General features: G+C 45.6%; 1 protein-coding gene across 2 annotated transcripts in view; it reads right to left on the reverse strand.

Moving 5' to 3' along the window:
• Positions 1-13,128, reverse strand: part of atxn7 (ataxin 7) — a 28,317-nt gene continuing 15,189 nt past the window's right edge. Inside the window, exons 6-13 of one of the 2 annotated variants that reach the window (XM_080495489.1) lie at positions 7,149-7,434; positions 6,493-6,854; positions 5,753-5,835; positions 4,270-4,550; positions 3,998-4,172; positions 3,785-3,906; positions 846-1,971; positions 1-192 (exon numbers count right to left, since the gene is read on the reverse strand). In XM_080495489.1, coding sequence (XP_080351615.1) covers positions 175-192; positions 846-1,971; positions 3,785-3,906; positions 3,998-4,172; positions 4,270-4,550; positions 5,753-5,835; positions 6,493-6,854; positions 7,149-7,434 — 2,453 coding nt within the window. In that variant the 3' untranslated portion in view covers positions 1-174. Of the gene's footprint in view, positions 193-845; positions 1,972-3,784; positions 3,907-3,997; positions 4,176-4,269; positions 4,551-5,752; positions 5,836-6,492; positions 6,855-7,148; positions 7,435-13,128 lie in introns of both variants that reach the window. The other variant, XM_080495488.1, reaches the window with a different exon arrangement.

Consider the following 13,128-nt stretch of genomic DNA (forward strand, 5'->3'; position numbering starts at 1 on the left):
TCTACTTCACTGGGCAGTCCAGATCATCTCCACCCTGAGGATTGTGGGAAGCTGAGAGTAATGTGGGTTTTGATTTTAGAAGGCCTCGTGCGGTCCGGAGCAGCGCGCCGACCGCTCAGGACAGTTTCCCCCCGTCCGTCTGCCAGTTTGGTGCACGGAAGCCGGACGCCGCTGTCAGGGACGAGCCTTTGGCTGAGGAAGGAGGAGAGACGGTTCAGGGATCTGTATGATTATAACTATAACTATCTACATTAGAGACGCGCCGATAAAACCTTTTAGAGGACGAGTACTAACCTTTAGCTAGTTGCCGATATGAGTACACGTTAAATAGCATAAAGCTTCATTTATACTCCATATGAGAGCGAGATGCAAAGGAGTAACTCCGCCTTGACCAACACTGGTGCCCAGCGCAAATCTTCCAAAATAAGGGCGGCTGATGTGCACAAATGTGTGCAATGAGTGCCATTATTGGATGAATAACTAATCCAATTCACCAACACACTGCAGATGTACATATATATACAGTTGCGATACCTGAGCTGTTCGACGTCTGAGTTTAAAAGGTACAAATTTGGGAATCACCGCTTTAAGAAATCGTTCAGATAGAAAATGACGAGATAACCATATAGTTGATGTTTTCTGACCAGCATCCCTAAAACTTCACTAACGTCATTTTCAGTGATGCAGCTGAACCCGTGTATTGGCGGCCTGAAGCTCGTTTTCCCCTAAAATTCCCCCAAATTAGCCACGTCGTCGTTTTAAGAAAAATCTTTGAAAGCAAACTTACAAAAACCTTTCCATATTCGATCTGGTCAAACTCGTGACTGGTGCCGTGTGAAACTGACCTGATGTAGATGGGAGTTGTTGGGTAGACCCGGCGTCCCTGGAATGCTCCGCCCATGCTTTCCATGGATGTTGTTGATGGCCGGCGACTTGGCCACTTTGGCTCTGCCGGGTCCCGGCCCCCCGCCGCCTCCGCCTCCCCCCCCACCCGCACTGTTGATGCTGCTGGAGACAGAGGAGCTCTTGCGCTTCTTGCCCTCCATGCGCCCGTCTGAGGAGTGGTGGCTAAAGCTGGTGTGGTGGTCGGACGACGACGAGGACTGGTGGTGCACGAAAGGCCCCAGGGAGAGGGTGGAGTCACTGCTGTTCATCATCACGCTCATACGCTTGATGGACTCGGCGGGGCTGCCCGAGGGAGGGCCCCGCGCCGGAGGCCCCGACGAGCCGCCCGCCGACCCTCCGGACGGCTCCGCCTTGAGACTCAGCGAGTTGGTCCGCAGGGTGGGGCCGCAGTTCAGCCCCACGCTGTGGACTCCGCTGTGGGAGGAGGACAGTGAGGACGAGGAACCTAATGAGCTGTGGTGGTAGGTGCTCCCTGAGCTGCCGACATTTGCACAGTTCTTCTTGAAAGAAGAGAAGTTGGCATTTGAAGAGGAGGAGTCAGAGGGGCCGTGGGACGAAGACAGGATAGAGCTGTTCTTCCGCTTCTTCCCCGAGCTGAAGCTAGCGTTGCTACTGTTGCTGTTGGCTCCGGTGCCCCCTCCGGTGGCGGGGCTGGGGATGACGGGTGTGGAGGAGATCTCCTTGGGCCTGAAGGAGGATGACGACTTGGTAGTGCTGCTGCTGGAGGAGCGGGACTTAAGTGCCCGGCCTGAGGCGAGGGAAGGAGCTGAAGAAGAGGAGGATGAGGACAAGTGGGCTGAAGGCATCTGTGGCGACGAAGACACTTGTCGGGCCTGCGTGGTGCCATAGGCCGGGTGCTCAGCCCCACCCTGCGGGGAGCTGCGGGCATTTAAGGTGGTCCCATAGGAGAGCACTGACTTGCCCTCGTAGGATTGGCTATAAGGTGTCTGGGGCAGGGTGGCGGAGGGGGCCAGGAAGCCTGAAGAGGGAGTGCTACTGTGGGAATTTGTGCTTGTCCTATGGGGAGGTGCGACAGAGGAGTTCTCCAAGGCCAAAGGGATTTTCCTGCAACAAAAATAATATATGATCCGTTAGCTGTGACTATTCACGGCTCATGCAGTGACGTCCTGTCCAGGGGGTCCCCTGCCTCTCCTCACAGCCAGAACCCTGCAACTCTAATAGGGCTTTTCCACCAAAAAGAACCAGGTTCTAGTTCAGGGCCAGTTCTTAAATGAGCACCGTCAAAGAACTGGTTCCACGTGAGAGCCACATCATTGCGTTACTCCAAACATTCTACGTTACTGACTTCACCAATGTAGCGCTGATAGCGGTATACAACAATGAGGACATGGACTGTATTCATCGGTTTGGTCCGGGTCGCTCCATCGAGTCTGGCCTGAACCTCAGATGCCTCAGAAAAAAATCCAAGCTTTCATTTACAGTAGTGTGTTGTAGTAGTAGTGCGCTGCTCTGCGATCATGGATTAAATGATCTCGTTCCCTCACATTATTAACTTGAGGAAGTGATTTATTATATCATTAATTCTATTTTTTTCTCTCTAACCACTCCGGGGCAATCCGGAGAATCTCTTCCGTCATATAGGTAGCGATAACTCCGCCCCCATCTGATGACGTGTCTGGCTCCGCTCTGGCCCAGCAACAATGTGGGATTAGCGTAGCAGCAGTTGAGCCCCTGATTGGCCGGAGCTTTGGTGGCAGAAAGACAAATAACTGGCGCTAGATCTGGCCCTGGCTCTGAACTAGACCCTGGTTCTTTCTGGTGGAGAAGCCCCCCAAGAGAGATAAAGCAGGAGAAGATGGATGGATTGATGTTATCAAATCAGAATAATCACAATCGGTATCATATTTCTCTTCATAAGCACCATCTCACTATGTCAATGGTTTGTCTTAGCCATGTGTCAAATTTAAGTTTCAAAGAAAACCTCCGGCCTGTGGACTTTTAATCATCCCAAACTTGGAACAAAAACCGATGAGCAGGCATCGTTTCATCACCATCGAACCTGAAGGCCACTAAAGGTGCCGTTACGAAAAATAAACCCTCTCATTTTCTGATTGAAGTTATTTTCATTTCAAGTTTTCATTCAGCCTCTGGAGATCAACCTTTTATAACAGGGGTGTCAAACACAAGGCCTGTGGGACAAAACTGTCCGCAAGAGGCTCCAATCCAGCCGCCAATCCTCCACGCAAATGAGAAAAATTTCAATGAAAAACATTATTTTAACAACTTTCTAAAGAATGGCGGACACAACATAACACTGAGACCCGAGCTGAGATATTGGTGATGCTGCCTTGAGAGCTCGCCTGAGTTTGTAAAAACACCCAGAATGCAACAGCTATAAAAGTTTCTTGGACATTTCACTGTGTTCTGCACAATATTTTCTGTAGTAATTATTTAGCTTTGTGAAAATAGACATTTTCATCACATATACTCTGCAACAAAGCAAATAAAAACTTTAAAGATTCAATACAATGTTACAGGTCCTGCCCACTTAAGATGTTTTTGGCTACTTAATTAAAATGTGTGTGACACCCCTGATTTATAATAAGGTTTCTTTAGTTGCTCTTTATTGAGTATTGTTCTTGTTAGATTGCGCCTTAAAAACAATAACACTTTTAATCGTGTTCATATTTTGACACTTCAGACTGGAACGTTTCACAGTGCACCTGAGAGTTAATGTTGACAACAGTAACGTTATTAAATAAACAACCATGACTTTTGTGTAAACATGATTGATATGTGGAAGGGGGGGGGTTGCTTTCATGTGTTTGTGTAAAGAATTTTATGTTGCCTTCTTTCTGTCCTGACCGACTGAGGCAGTTTTACGTAAATATAAAAATAGCAGGAGCGACACACTTACTTCCACATTTGGGAGTTGACGTGTCTGTCCATCATTGTGATCAGGGCACATCGCACTCTGTCCCACTGCCGATCGAAGGAGTAACAGCCTCTCCCAAACAGTTGACTCCCAAAGGTACAGTACTGGGGACAGAAGAGAAAGCTGGGTGAGAAAAGCTTTGATCTTTGAAAGAAGACACAGTCTGGAGCTGGACGTCATGTCGAGTGCACTCACAGCTGCCGGTCGTGGGTGATAACCTGAATAGTGATAGTCCAGTTTGTCAGCGTCCTCGCGCTCCTCGTTCTCTCCTTCGTCGCTTGAGGGCCTGGATAACCCGTCGGGGGCAGTTTGCGGGTGGTGTGGGGGCTCGTGGACTGCTGCAGGGTCTCCGGAGGGACCACCTCCGTGACTGCTGTTCAATCCCACGGACAGAATCACGTCAATGGTCACGTTCCCCCTTTTAGCACACAACAACCCCCCCCCGGTGAATGCGGTGCGTCACTTACCGTGGAAGACCGGGGCTGAGAAATTTGGGCTTTCCGAGCAGCGAAGGCTTAGTGGCGTCGGGGGCGGGGCCGTTTCCATGAGCCACCTGGTGGGCGTCATGGGCGGGGGCGAGGTGGGAGGCGGGGTGTGGGTCCCTGAGAGGGGGGGTTTGCTGGGCGTGGGTTTGGTGGAGGTCGCGCTCCCTCTCCCGCTCCCGCGTTCGGTTCTTGTGCTCCGCCAGCAAAGTGTCGAAGCGCTTCCTCCGCCCCGGCACCGCCCTTCGCTGGCTTAAGGAATGTGTCTGTTGAAGCAGTGGAAACAGTTCTCACACCCGGAAGAGGTTTTCTCGGGATACACTTTGTAGGGGGGGGGATGCAGCCTGTCGCTGACAGACATGAGGACAGTTACGCAACACATCAATTTCCCGTTACACAAAATAGAAAATAATAGTGTTGTAGTAACATAGCACCATGTGTTGATTATCACCACAGCAGTATTGTAAAAGCTTTTTGAATACCTCCATTGTCTTTTGTCTTACGTCATCAGATTATTACATATAAAATAACATTTAATTAAATCTTAACTTATAAATTCATACGTATTGAAATATTCTTTATCCACACCCCAGTGTTAGAATTTTTTATTTCCAAATATTTCAATGTGTGTGCATAGTAAAGACCAAACTATATCATTTGTTCAACATTGTTCCCCAGATCAACCTTTGTTCCCTCAAGCTTTTAATTTGAAATATGAGATATTACTAATGACTTCAGATTGCTGTTGTTAGAAGTAATTGATGAAACAAAATAAAATATTCACAGGTAAGTCATGGGGTACAAGAGAGAATAGAAACACTTGGTTGATAGTGTATTGATTTTCAAAATGTATAATAGTGACAGCACAACTGAACTCAGTTTCATATTTGATCGAATTCTTCTCCAGAAGAAATGGTTGCACAGCACTGCCACCCAGTGGCCAAATGGTATTGCCACATTGGTATTTTTGTTTGACAAAGGCTGGTAAGTGTATTTTTAACAGCACAAAATTAGGATTTGTTATTAATATTGAACGTTTGAAGGACACTCAGAAAAGACAGACCACATGCAGTGTTCTGATCATGATTTTACATTCTGGTTTTTTTTATCATAATACTTCAATATATTGTTACATCCAGAATTGGCAGCACAACTCCGTAATCTGCAAAGGCACTACATATCATCTTAAACCACAGGATGTAAAAACAAAAGGTCTGTAATAAACTCATCCTTAAATCTGAAGCAATCTCCTTTGCTAAATTGTCAGGAACATGAATAATACAAGCCCTAAATAACATGTTACTTTATTGAACACAGGAGCTTCTGTGTGATTAAACAAATCGCTGTTGCTGAAAGCTCCATTTTCTCCTCGAGTTAATTTTCCATAATGAACTGAAATAAGTGTTGATGTTGAAGTAGAAGGCTTCTGAAGTTTCAGGCGAACGACAGAAAGAAACAAAGTGCTCACCTTGCATGTAAGGGATCTTGTGCAGGGTTTCCGTGCCGTCATATCCACAACGCCACAATGGACATCTGGATTAAACTCACGTTCTGAATAAATGGGAAAGAATTAAAGGGAGAACCATATTTGTCATTGAGAATTATCAGCTGGCATCATCCGGACATTGTTTTCTCTGGCACACTAGACTTTTTGACAACGGCTCCCAAGGTGGAACTTTTTGAAATGCTTCGTCTCTGTGTAGGCCGCGGTAAAGCTGCTAATGTGCACGCACACCACGGCTGTAGTAAACAACTTTTCTGCACAGGCACTAGCAGATGGACAATAACAAAGACAGAGAAGAACAATCCGTTCTCGTTTGAAACATCGTCACATATTCAGGGCCTTGGACTAAATGCCCATTACAATTGCTCCAACCCGTGGCCTGGCATGCCAACTACATCTTTTTCAGCGTTTCTGCCATTTTTGTGCAAATGGACATTGTCTTCAAAATGCTGCTGTGTAAACGTTAAACTTTTCCGAAATGAAAACACAAAAACTATGCATTTGCACTTGAAACGTTGTCATGTAAACGGGGGGCCGAAGCCAACATCTTACGCAGATTTCATTTTAGAATACTGCAAACGACTGCAAACAATTTCAGGCAAAATCAGAGCATTTTGAAGGACTCGGTAATAAAAATACTCTGATACTCCTTCGTGAATTACACACACACACAGTGTCACCCTCTGCCCACCCCTCCAGCTGACCTGTCAGTTTCTTGTTTAGGTGGCGTCTGCTACTGGCGCTGCTGCTGCTGCTGTCCTGCTTCTTGTCTGACAGGACAGAGAGGTGGCCCTTGCCATTGGGAATCTGACCTGGGGCCGGTAATGGTGGCTTTGGTATGGAGGGACAGTTAAGGCCTGCTTTGAGGGCTGATGAGGAGTAGGAGTAGGAGGAAGAAGAGGAGGAGGAGGAGGTCATGATGGCGGTAGTGTTGGAGCTCACAGTGGTGCTAGAGGAGGATGTGGAGGAGGATGAGGTGGTGGCAGGGGCAGATGGAGCCTGCACCAGCTTAGCTGAAGAGTCCACCCTCAGATGCATCTTCTCCACCTTGACAGCCGGGGTGAGGCTGGAAGAGAAGGTTACAGAGATGAAGAGGGCAGCAAGGAGGAAGCTGAGAGTTAGAAACACTGAGCCAGTGAGAAGCACATGGTAAGAGGCAGATGTGGACGTATGAATGGGGCTGGAAGGGCAAAAGGTAAACCCAATGAGTCTACTGCCAACGGCAGCCATTAACCGCAGGTAAAGACGGTCATCGGCTGCGGCGTATTCAGACACGCACGTTTTTAAATATTTGACCGTTTTAACAGTTGCTTGGTATCGTGTTTCACAACACTGCACACACACACAGAGAGAAACTTACATCTTGTCCGACTGCAGCATCCTGAAGGGGGCGAACGGAGGTCTCCGCTGAATGCTTGGCAGCTTCTCTTTGGGTGGTTTGAGGAGTTTGGGATTGGAGGACGACGACGACGACGACACGCCGGAGGCCGCAGTGGAAGGTCGGCTGAGGATGCCTCCGCTTGCCACTCCGGCGACGGACCCCGAGGTCAGGCCGGGCCCAAGCCCAGTGCCGCCGCTCCGGTTCCTGCCCGACACCGGAAACGGCGAGGTGGAGGCCGGTTTGCTGGCCGAACTGTGTCTTCTCTCTGGAGGCGACAGCAGAAACCAGGCAGCCATCAATACAGAGGTCCGTAGAAACGTTGTTAAAAGAAATTACGAGCGAAGAGAAACAGAAAAGGCACCAAATACCACACAGATCTTCTTCCGACAGTCGTGAGCGGGGTACCACGACAACAAAATGAGCTGCGTTTGTGATTCATGCCAACGCATCCCGAAATAGAACCAGCCAACAGGTCAAGAGCTTTACTTCCTGCCTGAGCTTCTTATTACAGCTGCTGAGTAAACTGATAAAAGGCATTATGGCAGCAGAAAAGGTTGGCACGATCCTTCAGCTGTGGCTGGAAAGATGAAAACGGGGGAAAAATGCTCATCCCAGAGTGTTTGCACCCTAAACAACATGTTCACCCCGGGGTTTCTGAAGGGAACAAGCATGGACCACGTGTTCTGCACAATCCAAGCAATTAGTCTAATGTGGAGGCTTCTTTTTGCACTTGACCGAGAGGTCGGCGTTTACAGATATCCCCGAGTGACCGCTGCATAGGTTGGTACTTTACGTTTGGCGGATCTGTATTTCTCTTAAATTTAATTTGTATTCAATCTATAGCTTTTACAACTTATCATGAATGACAATTTAATAGTGCCCAACAGATACAACCATTTTTTTTTATGCCCCTTTTGTTATGAGTGTCTTTGTCTTGTATTTCGATTATTTGCTTTTAAATGCTCTTGTATTAATTTGTGGCCTATGCAAAACTCAATATAAAAAAAAAATTATAACCGCGAACAGATACTACCACACAAGCATGCCTACAGATGCCACTCAATCCCTCGCAACATCATCAACCTTTTAACTGTGGAGTCCTCTATAGATATTTTCATTTCATTAAAGCGGGGTTAAAAAAACCCAAACAACAACAGTCTTTTAAGAGTGCCTCTTTCACACCCAAAGGCCTCCTCCTTCACACCCATTCACCACACACCCATTCACCACACACCCATTCACCACACACACACACACACACACACACACACACACACACACACACACACACACACACACACACACACACACACACACACACACACACACACACACACACACACACACACACACACACACACACACACACACACACACACACACACACACACACACACCTTCATGGCTCAACAACCCAAGGCCTTTCTTTCACGGCCATCCTCCCTCCCTCCCTCCCTCCCTCCCTCCTTCGACTGATGTCTTGTCTTGTCCCGGTCCTGGTCAGTTCCGGAGCACACACTCCCCGCGCACACACTCGCACCAGGAAACCCCAGCGCGACACACTGCGCTCTGTGCACAAAGCACCGACAATGGGAAAAGAAAGCCAACACCAGTGGCGGTGGTAGAAGAGGGAGGAAAAGCACAAACAAAAGACTCAAGAAATAGGAGGAGCCTTGATATCCTCTTTCATGCTGCCAATCAGTTGGCTCAGTGGAATGGGGAATCCCTGGCAGTGAGAGTGACAACAGAACGTGAAACACAATTACTTCACTATGATTCCCACAGGCGCTGTGTCCAAGCCATATCATGTCCAAATCATTGAAATGTGATTCTAAAACAGTAAACACCCCGATCTTAAAGCAATTACATACACCTTGGGGTTTTTTTTTTTTCCTCTTTCTTTCTCGTTGTGTGATGAGCAGTTGAATGATCCAGAAACGCATTTGCCTGCACCAGCGCCGAGTTCATCAATTCATGTATAAAGCAAGAGGTGAGCTTTGAGCTTCCCGTTCCGCGCCGAGCGTCGCCCCTGCTGGGATCAGCCTCAAACACCTAACAGGAGACAGATGGGCTCAAAGAGGCACGCTAAAATCATATTGAGGCTATGGCAATGGTGCTGGGATCAGTGCCTTTTAGCTTGTGTTAACGCCACACGGGGTCTTATCGTAACGATATCAGAGGAGGGGGTGAAACACAGCATGGGCACTTCTTCTCTGCACGGCCACATTCAGTGGCAGGTCAGCAACATGCCATGGACATGGAGACAAAGTAATAATACAATCCACAAAAACTATATCAACGATCAGTCAACTCTTCGGGAACAAATCTCAAAGCTAAATAATTCTAGTTGACTTAGAAATGACCTACTTTTGAAAAGTTCCCAGGGTGGAACATTTTGACAAAGCTTCGACTCCGTCGTGGTGTAAATGAGGGTGGGAAACTAAACTTTCTGAAAACACTCCATCTCTCTGTAGACAGCAGAAACACTGCTACTGCGCATGACGGCAGTGCAAGTTGATGGACAACAACAACAATGTTTGCATCCAGAGTGTCATGACTCCCAGGTCATATTTTCCCTGGACTCGGTAGTTTTAGAGTTGACGGTGACCCAGAACAGCAATCCAACTTCATCGTCTGAAATTGCAAGAAAAGTTGTATATCACACGTATTCTTTAAATGAGGCCTCATCTGCCACAATAATACCAACATATCCAAGATCTCCTACAACACAACCTTGACTGAAGAGGCACCATATAGCCCTCCGGTGTTTGCCTACCGCTCATTTACGGGGGAAGCCCTGTCGGGTTTGGTAAATAAGTAATAATCCAGTCCAGAAGCTTGGGGGTAGTTTAACAATAAGGGCAGGGTCCAGTCTGACTGCTATTCTTGCAGTTGGATGTGTCATGTGCGCTTATATCGCCCTCTTGTGGCTGGCCTTGAAAACTGTAAGTGCTGTCAAACCTGACACAGAGCAAACACTGAAAAGATAAGTCAGAGATGGTTCCAAAGGCTGAATCCCCACATCAAACAAAGGAGGAGACACAGTGGGAGTCTGTCAAATGTGCTTTTTTTTTTTTTCCCCCTCAGAGTGAAACGCTGACTTCTTTTAGCAGCTGTGGGACTCGAATCTCAGAAGACACACAGTGACAAAATCACCATGCTCATTGATCTTTAACTGTTTTTGGAACACTTAGTCAAAGCCCCATCAGTGTTGTTGGAAAAAAAAAAAAAAAAAAAGAAACAAAAATTGGTCCTGATCTGAAGCATCCATAACATAATGGTACATTGCTGCGAAGACTTGAGAGAGACAGGTCCAATATTAACTAAACACAAACACACAGTGAACAAAGTAAATAAAGAAATTATAAACAGAACACTGTATATACCAGTGAAGGTATATACAACAAACAAGACATTATATCAATTGAACAAATCACCACCAGCCGCAGCACAGTTAACGATGTGACTATAGGCTTCCTGGAGAGAATATCTATTTTTCTTTTTCGGGGCTCTTTCTTAGTAGTGTTGTATTCATGATGTCTACATGGATCTCCTGATTCTTCCGGGTTATGGGTCCTGTTTCAAACCGTTAAGTCTATTGTATTAAACATTGACAATAAATGCATGCAAACACAAGGGGGCATTGTGTATGTGTGCATTTATTACTGCTGTGGAGATCTAGGTAGGTTTCCACCTACATGTGGGGTTTTGTCTTCCTTGAGGGGAAAAATACTGAGGCCCTCTTAGGAATATATTTTATTTATGTGAAGATATCTATAAAATTTGTAATTGCGATTAATTGCATTGTTACATGCTACATTTGACAATGAACGCATTTTTATTGTAAAGGTAATGCAATAGAAAAAAAGTGCAACACAAGTGGTCTACCACTAATTACGCCAAATCATTTGCTCTTAACCCTCTGGGGCCTGAAGCATTTTGTGCCGTTTTTCACTACAATTGATTTTTCCTTTATATCTCAGATATAAAATTCTTAAACCTTGCCTTTTTTGGTGTCATTTTGTTCAGGACAACCTCATAAATGCATTTCTGAAGTATTTTCATCACTTTGGCATACTGTATTAAAACAGTGGATCTAAAAACACCATAAAATTACAAATTCGGGTGGTAAAAACATAGATTTATTGACTATAAAATTCACAGACATGGTTAACGAATCATTTTGTTTACTTGTAAAGTAAATCTAAACTATAATTAACTCAAATGTATCAAAACAGGACTGAAAAAACAATTATATACAGATATTTACAGTGAAATAGAAGCACTGCCTCAGGCGTTTTTGTAAAACTATTTGCAAAAGGTCACACATATAATGTCAGGTGAAGACAAATGATTTGTGCCACTCAAAAAAACAGATTGTGTCCAACACAACACAGAGGGACACATCACACATGGCATTTCCATGAAGTGTTTTTCCTTTTCTTGTGTTCCTGCAGGCAATGTTTACATTTTAGCCTTTGGCTGTTGTGGTGGAGCTGGAATGATGGGGACAGGGGTGGGGGACACGTCTCCTGGTCTGGGGGACACCTGTCTCCCCTCTAACAAAAATAAGATGAGGTGTTCAATATTGCCATCAGAATCACTCTCAAACTCAATGTCAGACTCGATGCTCTGCTCCTTCAAAAAAAAAAAAAAAGTCGGAGCGCCTGATTGACGTTCATAAGGCGCGTCATTGTTTTGATAGGAGAAAAAAAAAAGAGTTCACTTGAAACTAAAAAACACTCTAATCTCACTCACTACACACTCACTACACACTCACTACACACTCACTACACACTCACTACATGGTCAAATCATTATAATAGTCGCTTTTTCTCTGATATAAATCTCAACTCACTCTCTCTGTCTCCGTCTCTCTGTTTACTTTTTCACGGGTGAACTAAACAAAATGACACCTCCCACTATGGAAACTTTTGATTGGACATGGGCTCTTCTTCTCAACCAATGAGTGAAAGGTATACTGGCACATTACAAGTGTTGTTTTTTTTTGCTGCTCAGTTACTTTCACTTTCACTCCTGACCGGTCTTCTGCACCTGACGCACTAAAATGTCGCGGAAAAACACGGACACAGTTTTCCTCATATCTCCGCTTTTATTTGGGCGATCAACATCATTTAAAAACGAGCTTGTAGTTTTATATCTGCACTTTCGACACGGATTGAAACACTGGACCAGATGACGCTGTGCTGTGACACTACTGCCTTTTCAAACGGTCATGTGATTTTGACGCTGCAGAGCGTCAATCGGCCCCAGAGGGTTAAACTGCATGTTTTCTTTCCCTTTTCCCTCAACTTTTGTTCCTTTTACCATCGTAATATCTGCAGTTGGGCACAACTGAGCTTCATGAGCTTTAACAGAGTGTTATTATGTTATACAGATACTTTTACATGCTTATTTTTTAACACCACAGCTCTGAGTGAAGCTCCAGCTCGCTCTGTTTGACACCTATTCTCTCCTCAGTGTTGCATTTGTTTTGTCTCCATGTCTTCACCTGCACTTGTGTCCATTCGGACACTGATGAGAAGTTGAGCGGTGGGGTCTGTGGTACCGTATTCAAGTTATACCCAAGACCTGAAATACTCTGGTGATAAACAACTTTAGAAATAAATCAAACAACAGCCCCTTTTTATGTCTGTATTAAGCCAGCTCCAAATGCTCTTATTGGGTGTGAGGAAGCATTCCTTCATTCTCGAGACAGTACTGCTCAATATCCCATCCCGTGTCCTGTGTTTGGCATCTCTCAAACAAGGTGATTAGAAATAAAACTGCAATAACAGTCGATGATTGGCAGTAATTGATGTGTTAACGCGGTAGTAATGCGGTAACTTGCCCACCAATAGAAGGTATGTCTTCAGGCAGGACTAGTAGGATGAGGTTCGGTAAATGTAAGCGTCAGACAAGTGATAGTTTCAAATGAGTTCAGAGTTGGTGAAGGAAA

This window comes from Blennius ocellaris (assembly GCF_963422515.1).
Source record: "Blennius ocellaris genome assembly, chromosome: 4".
NCBI lineage: Eukaryota > Metazoa > Chordata > Actinopteri > Blenniiformes > Blenniidae > Blennius > Blennius ocellaris.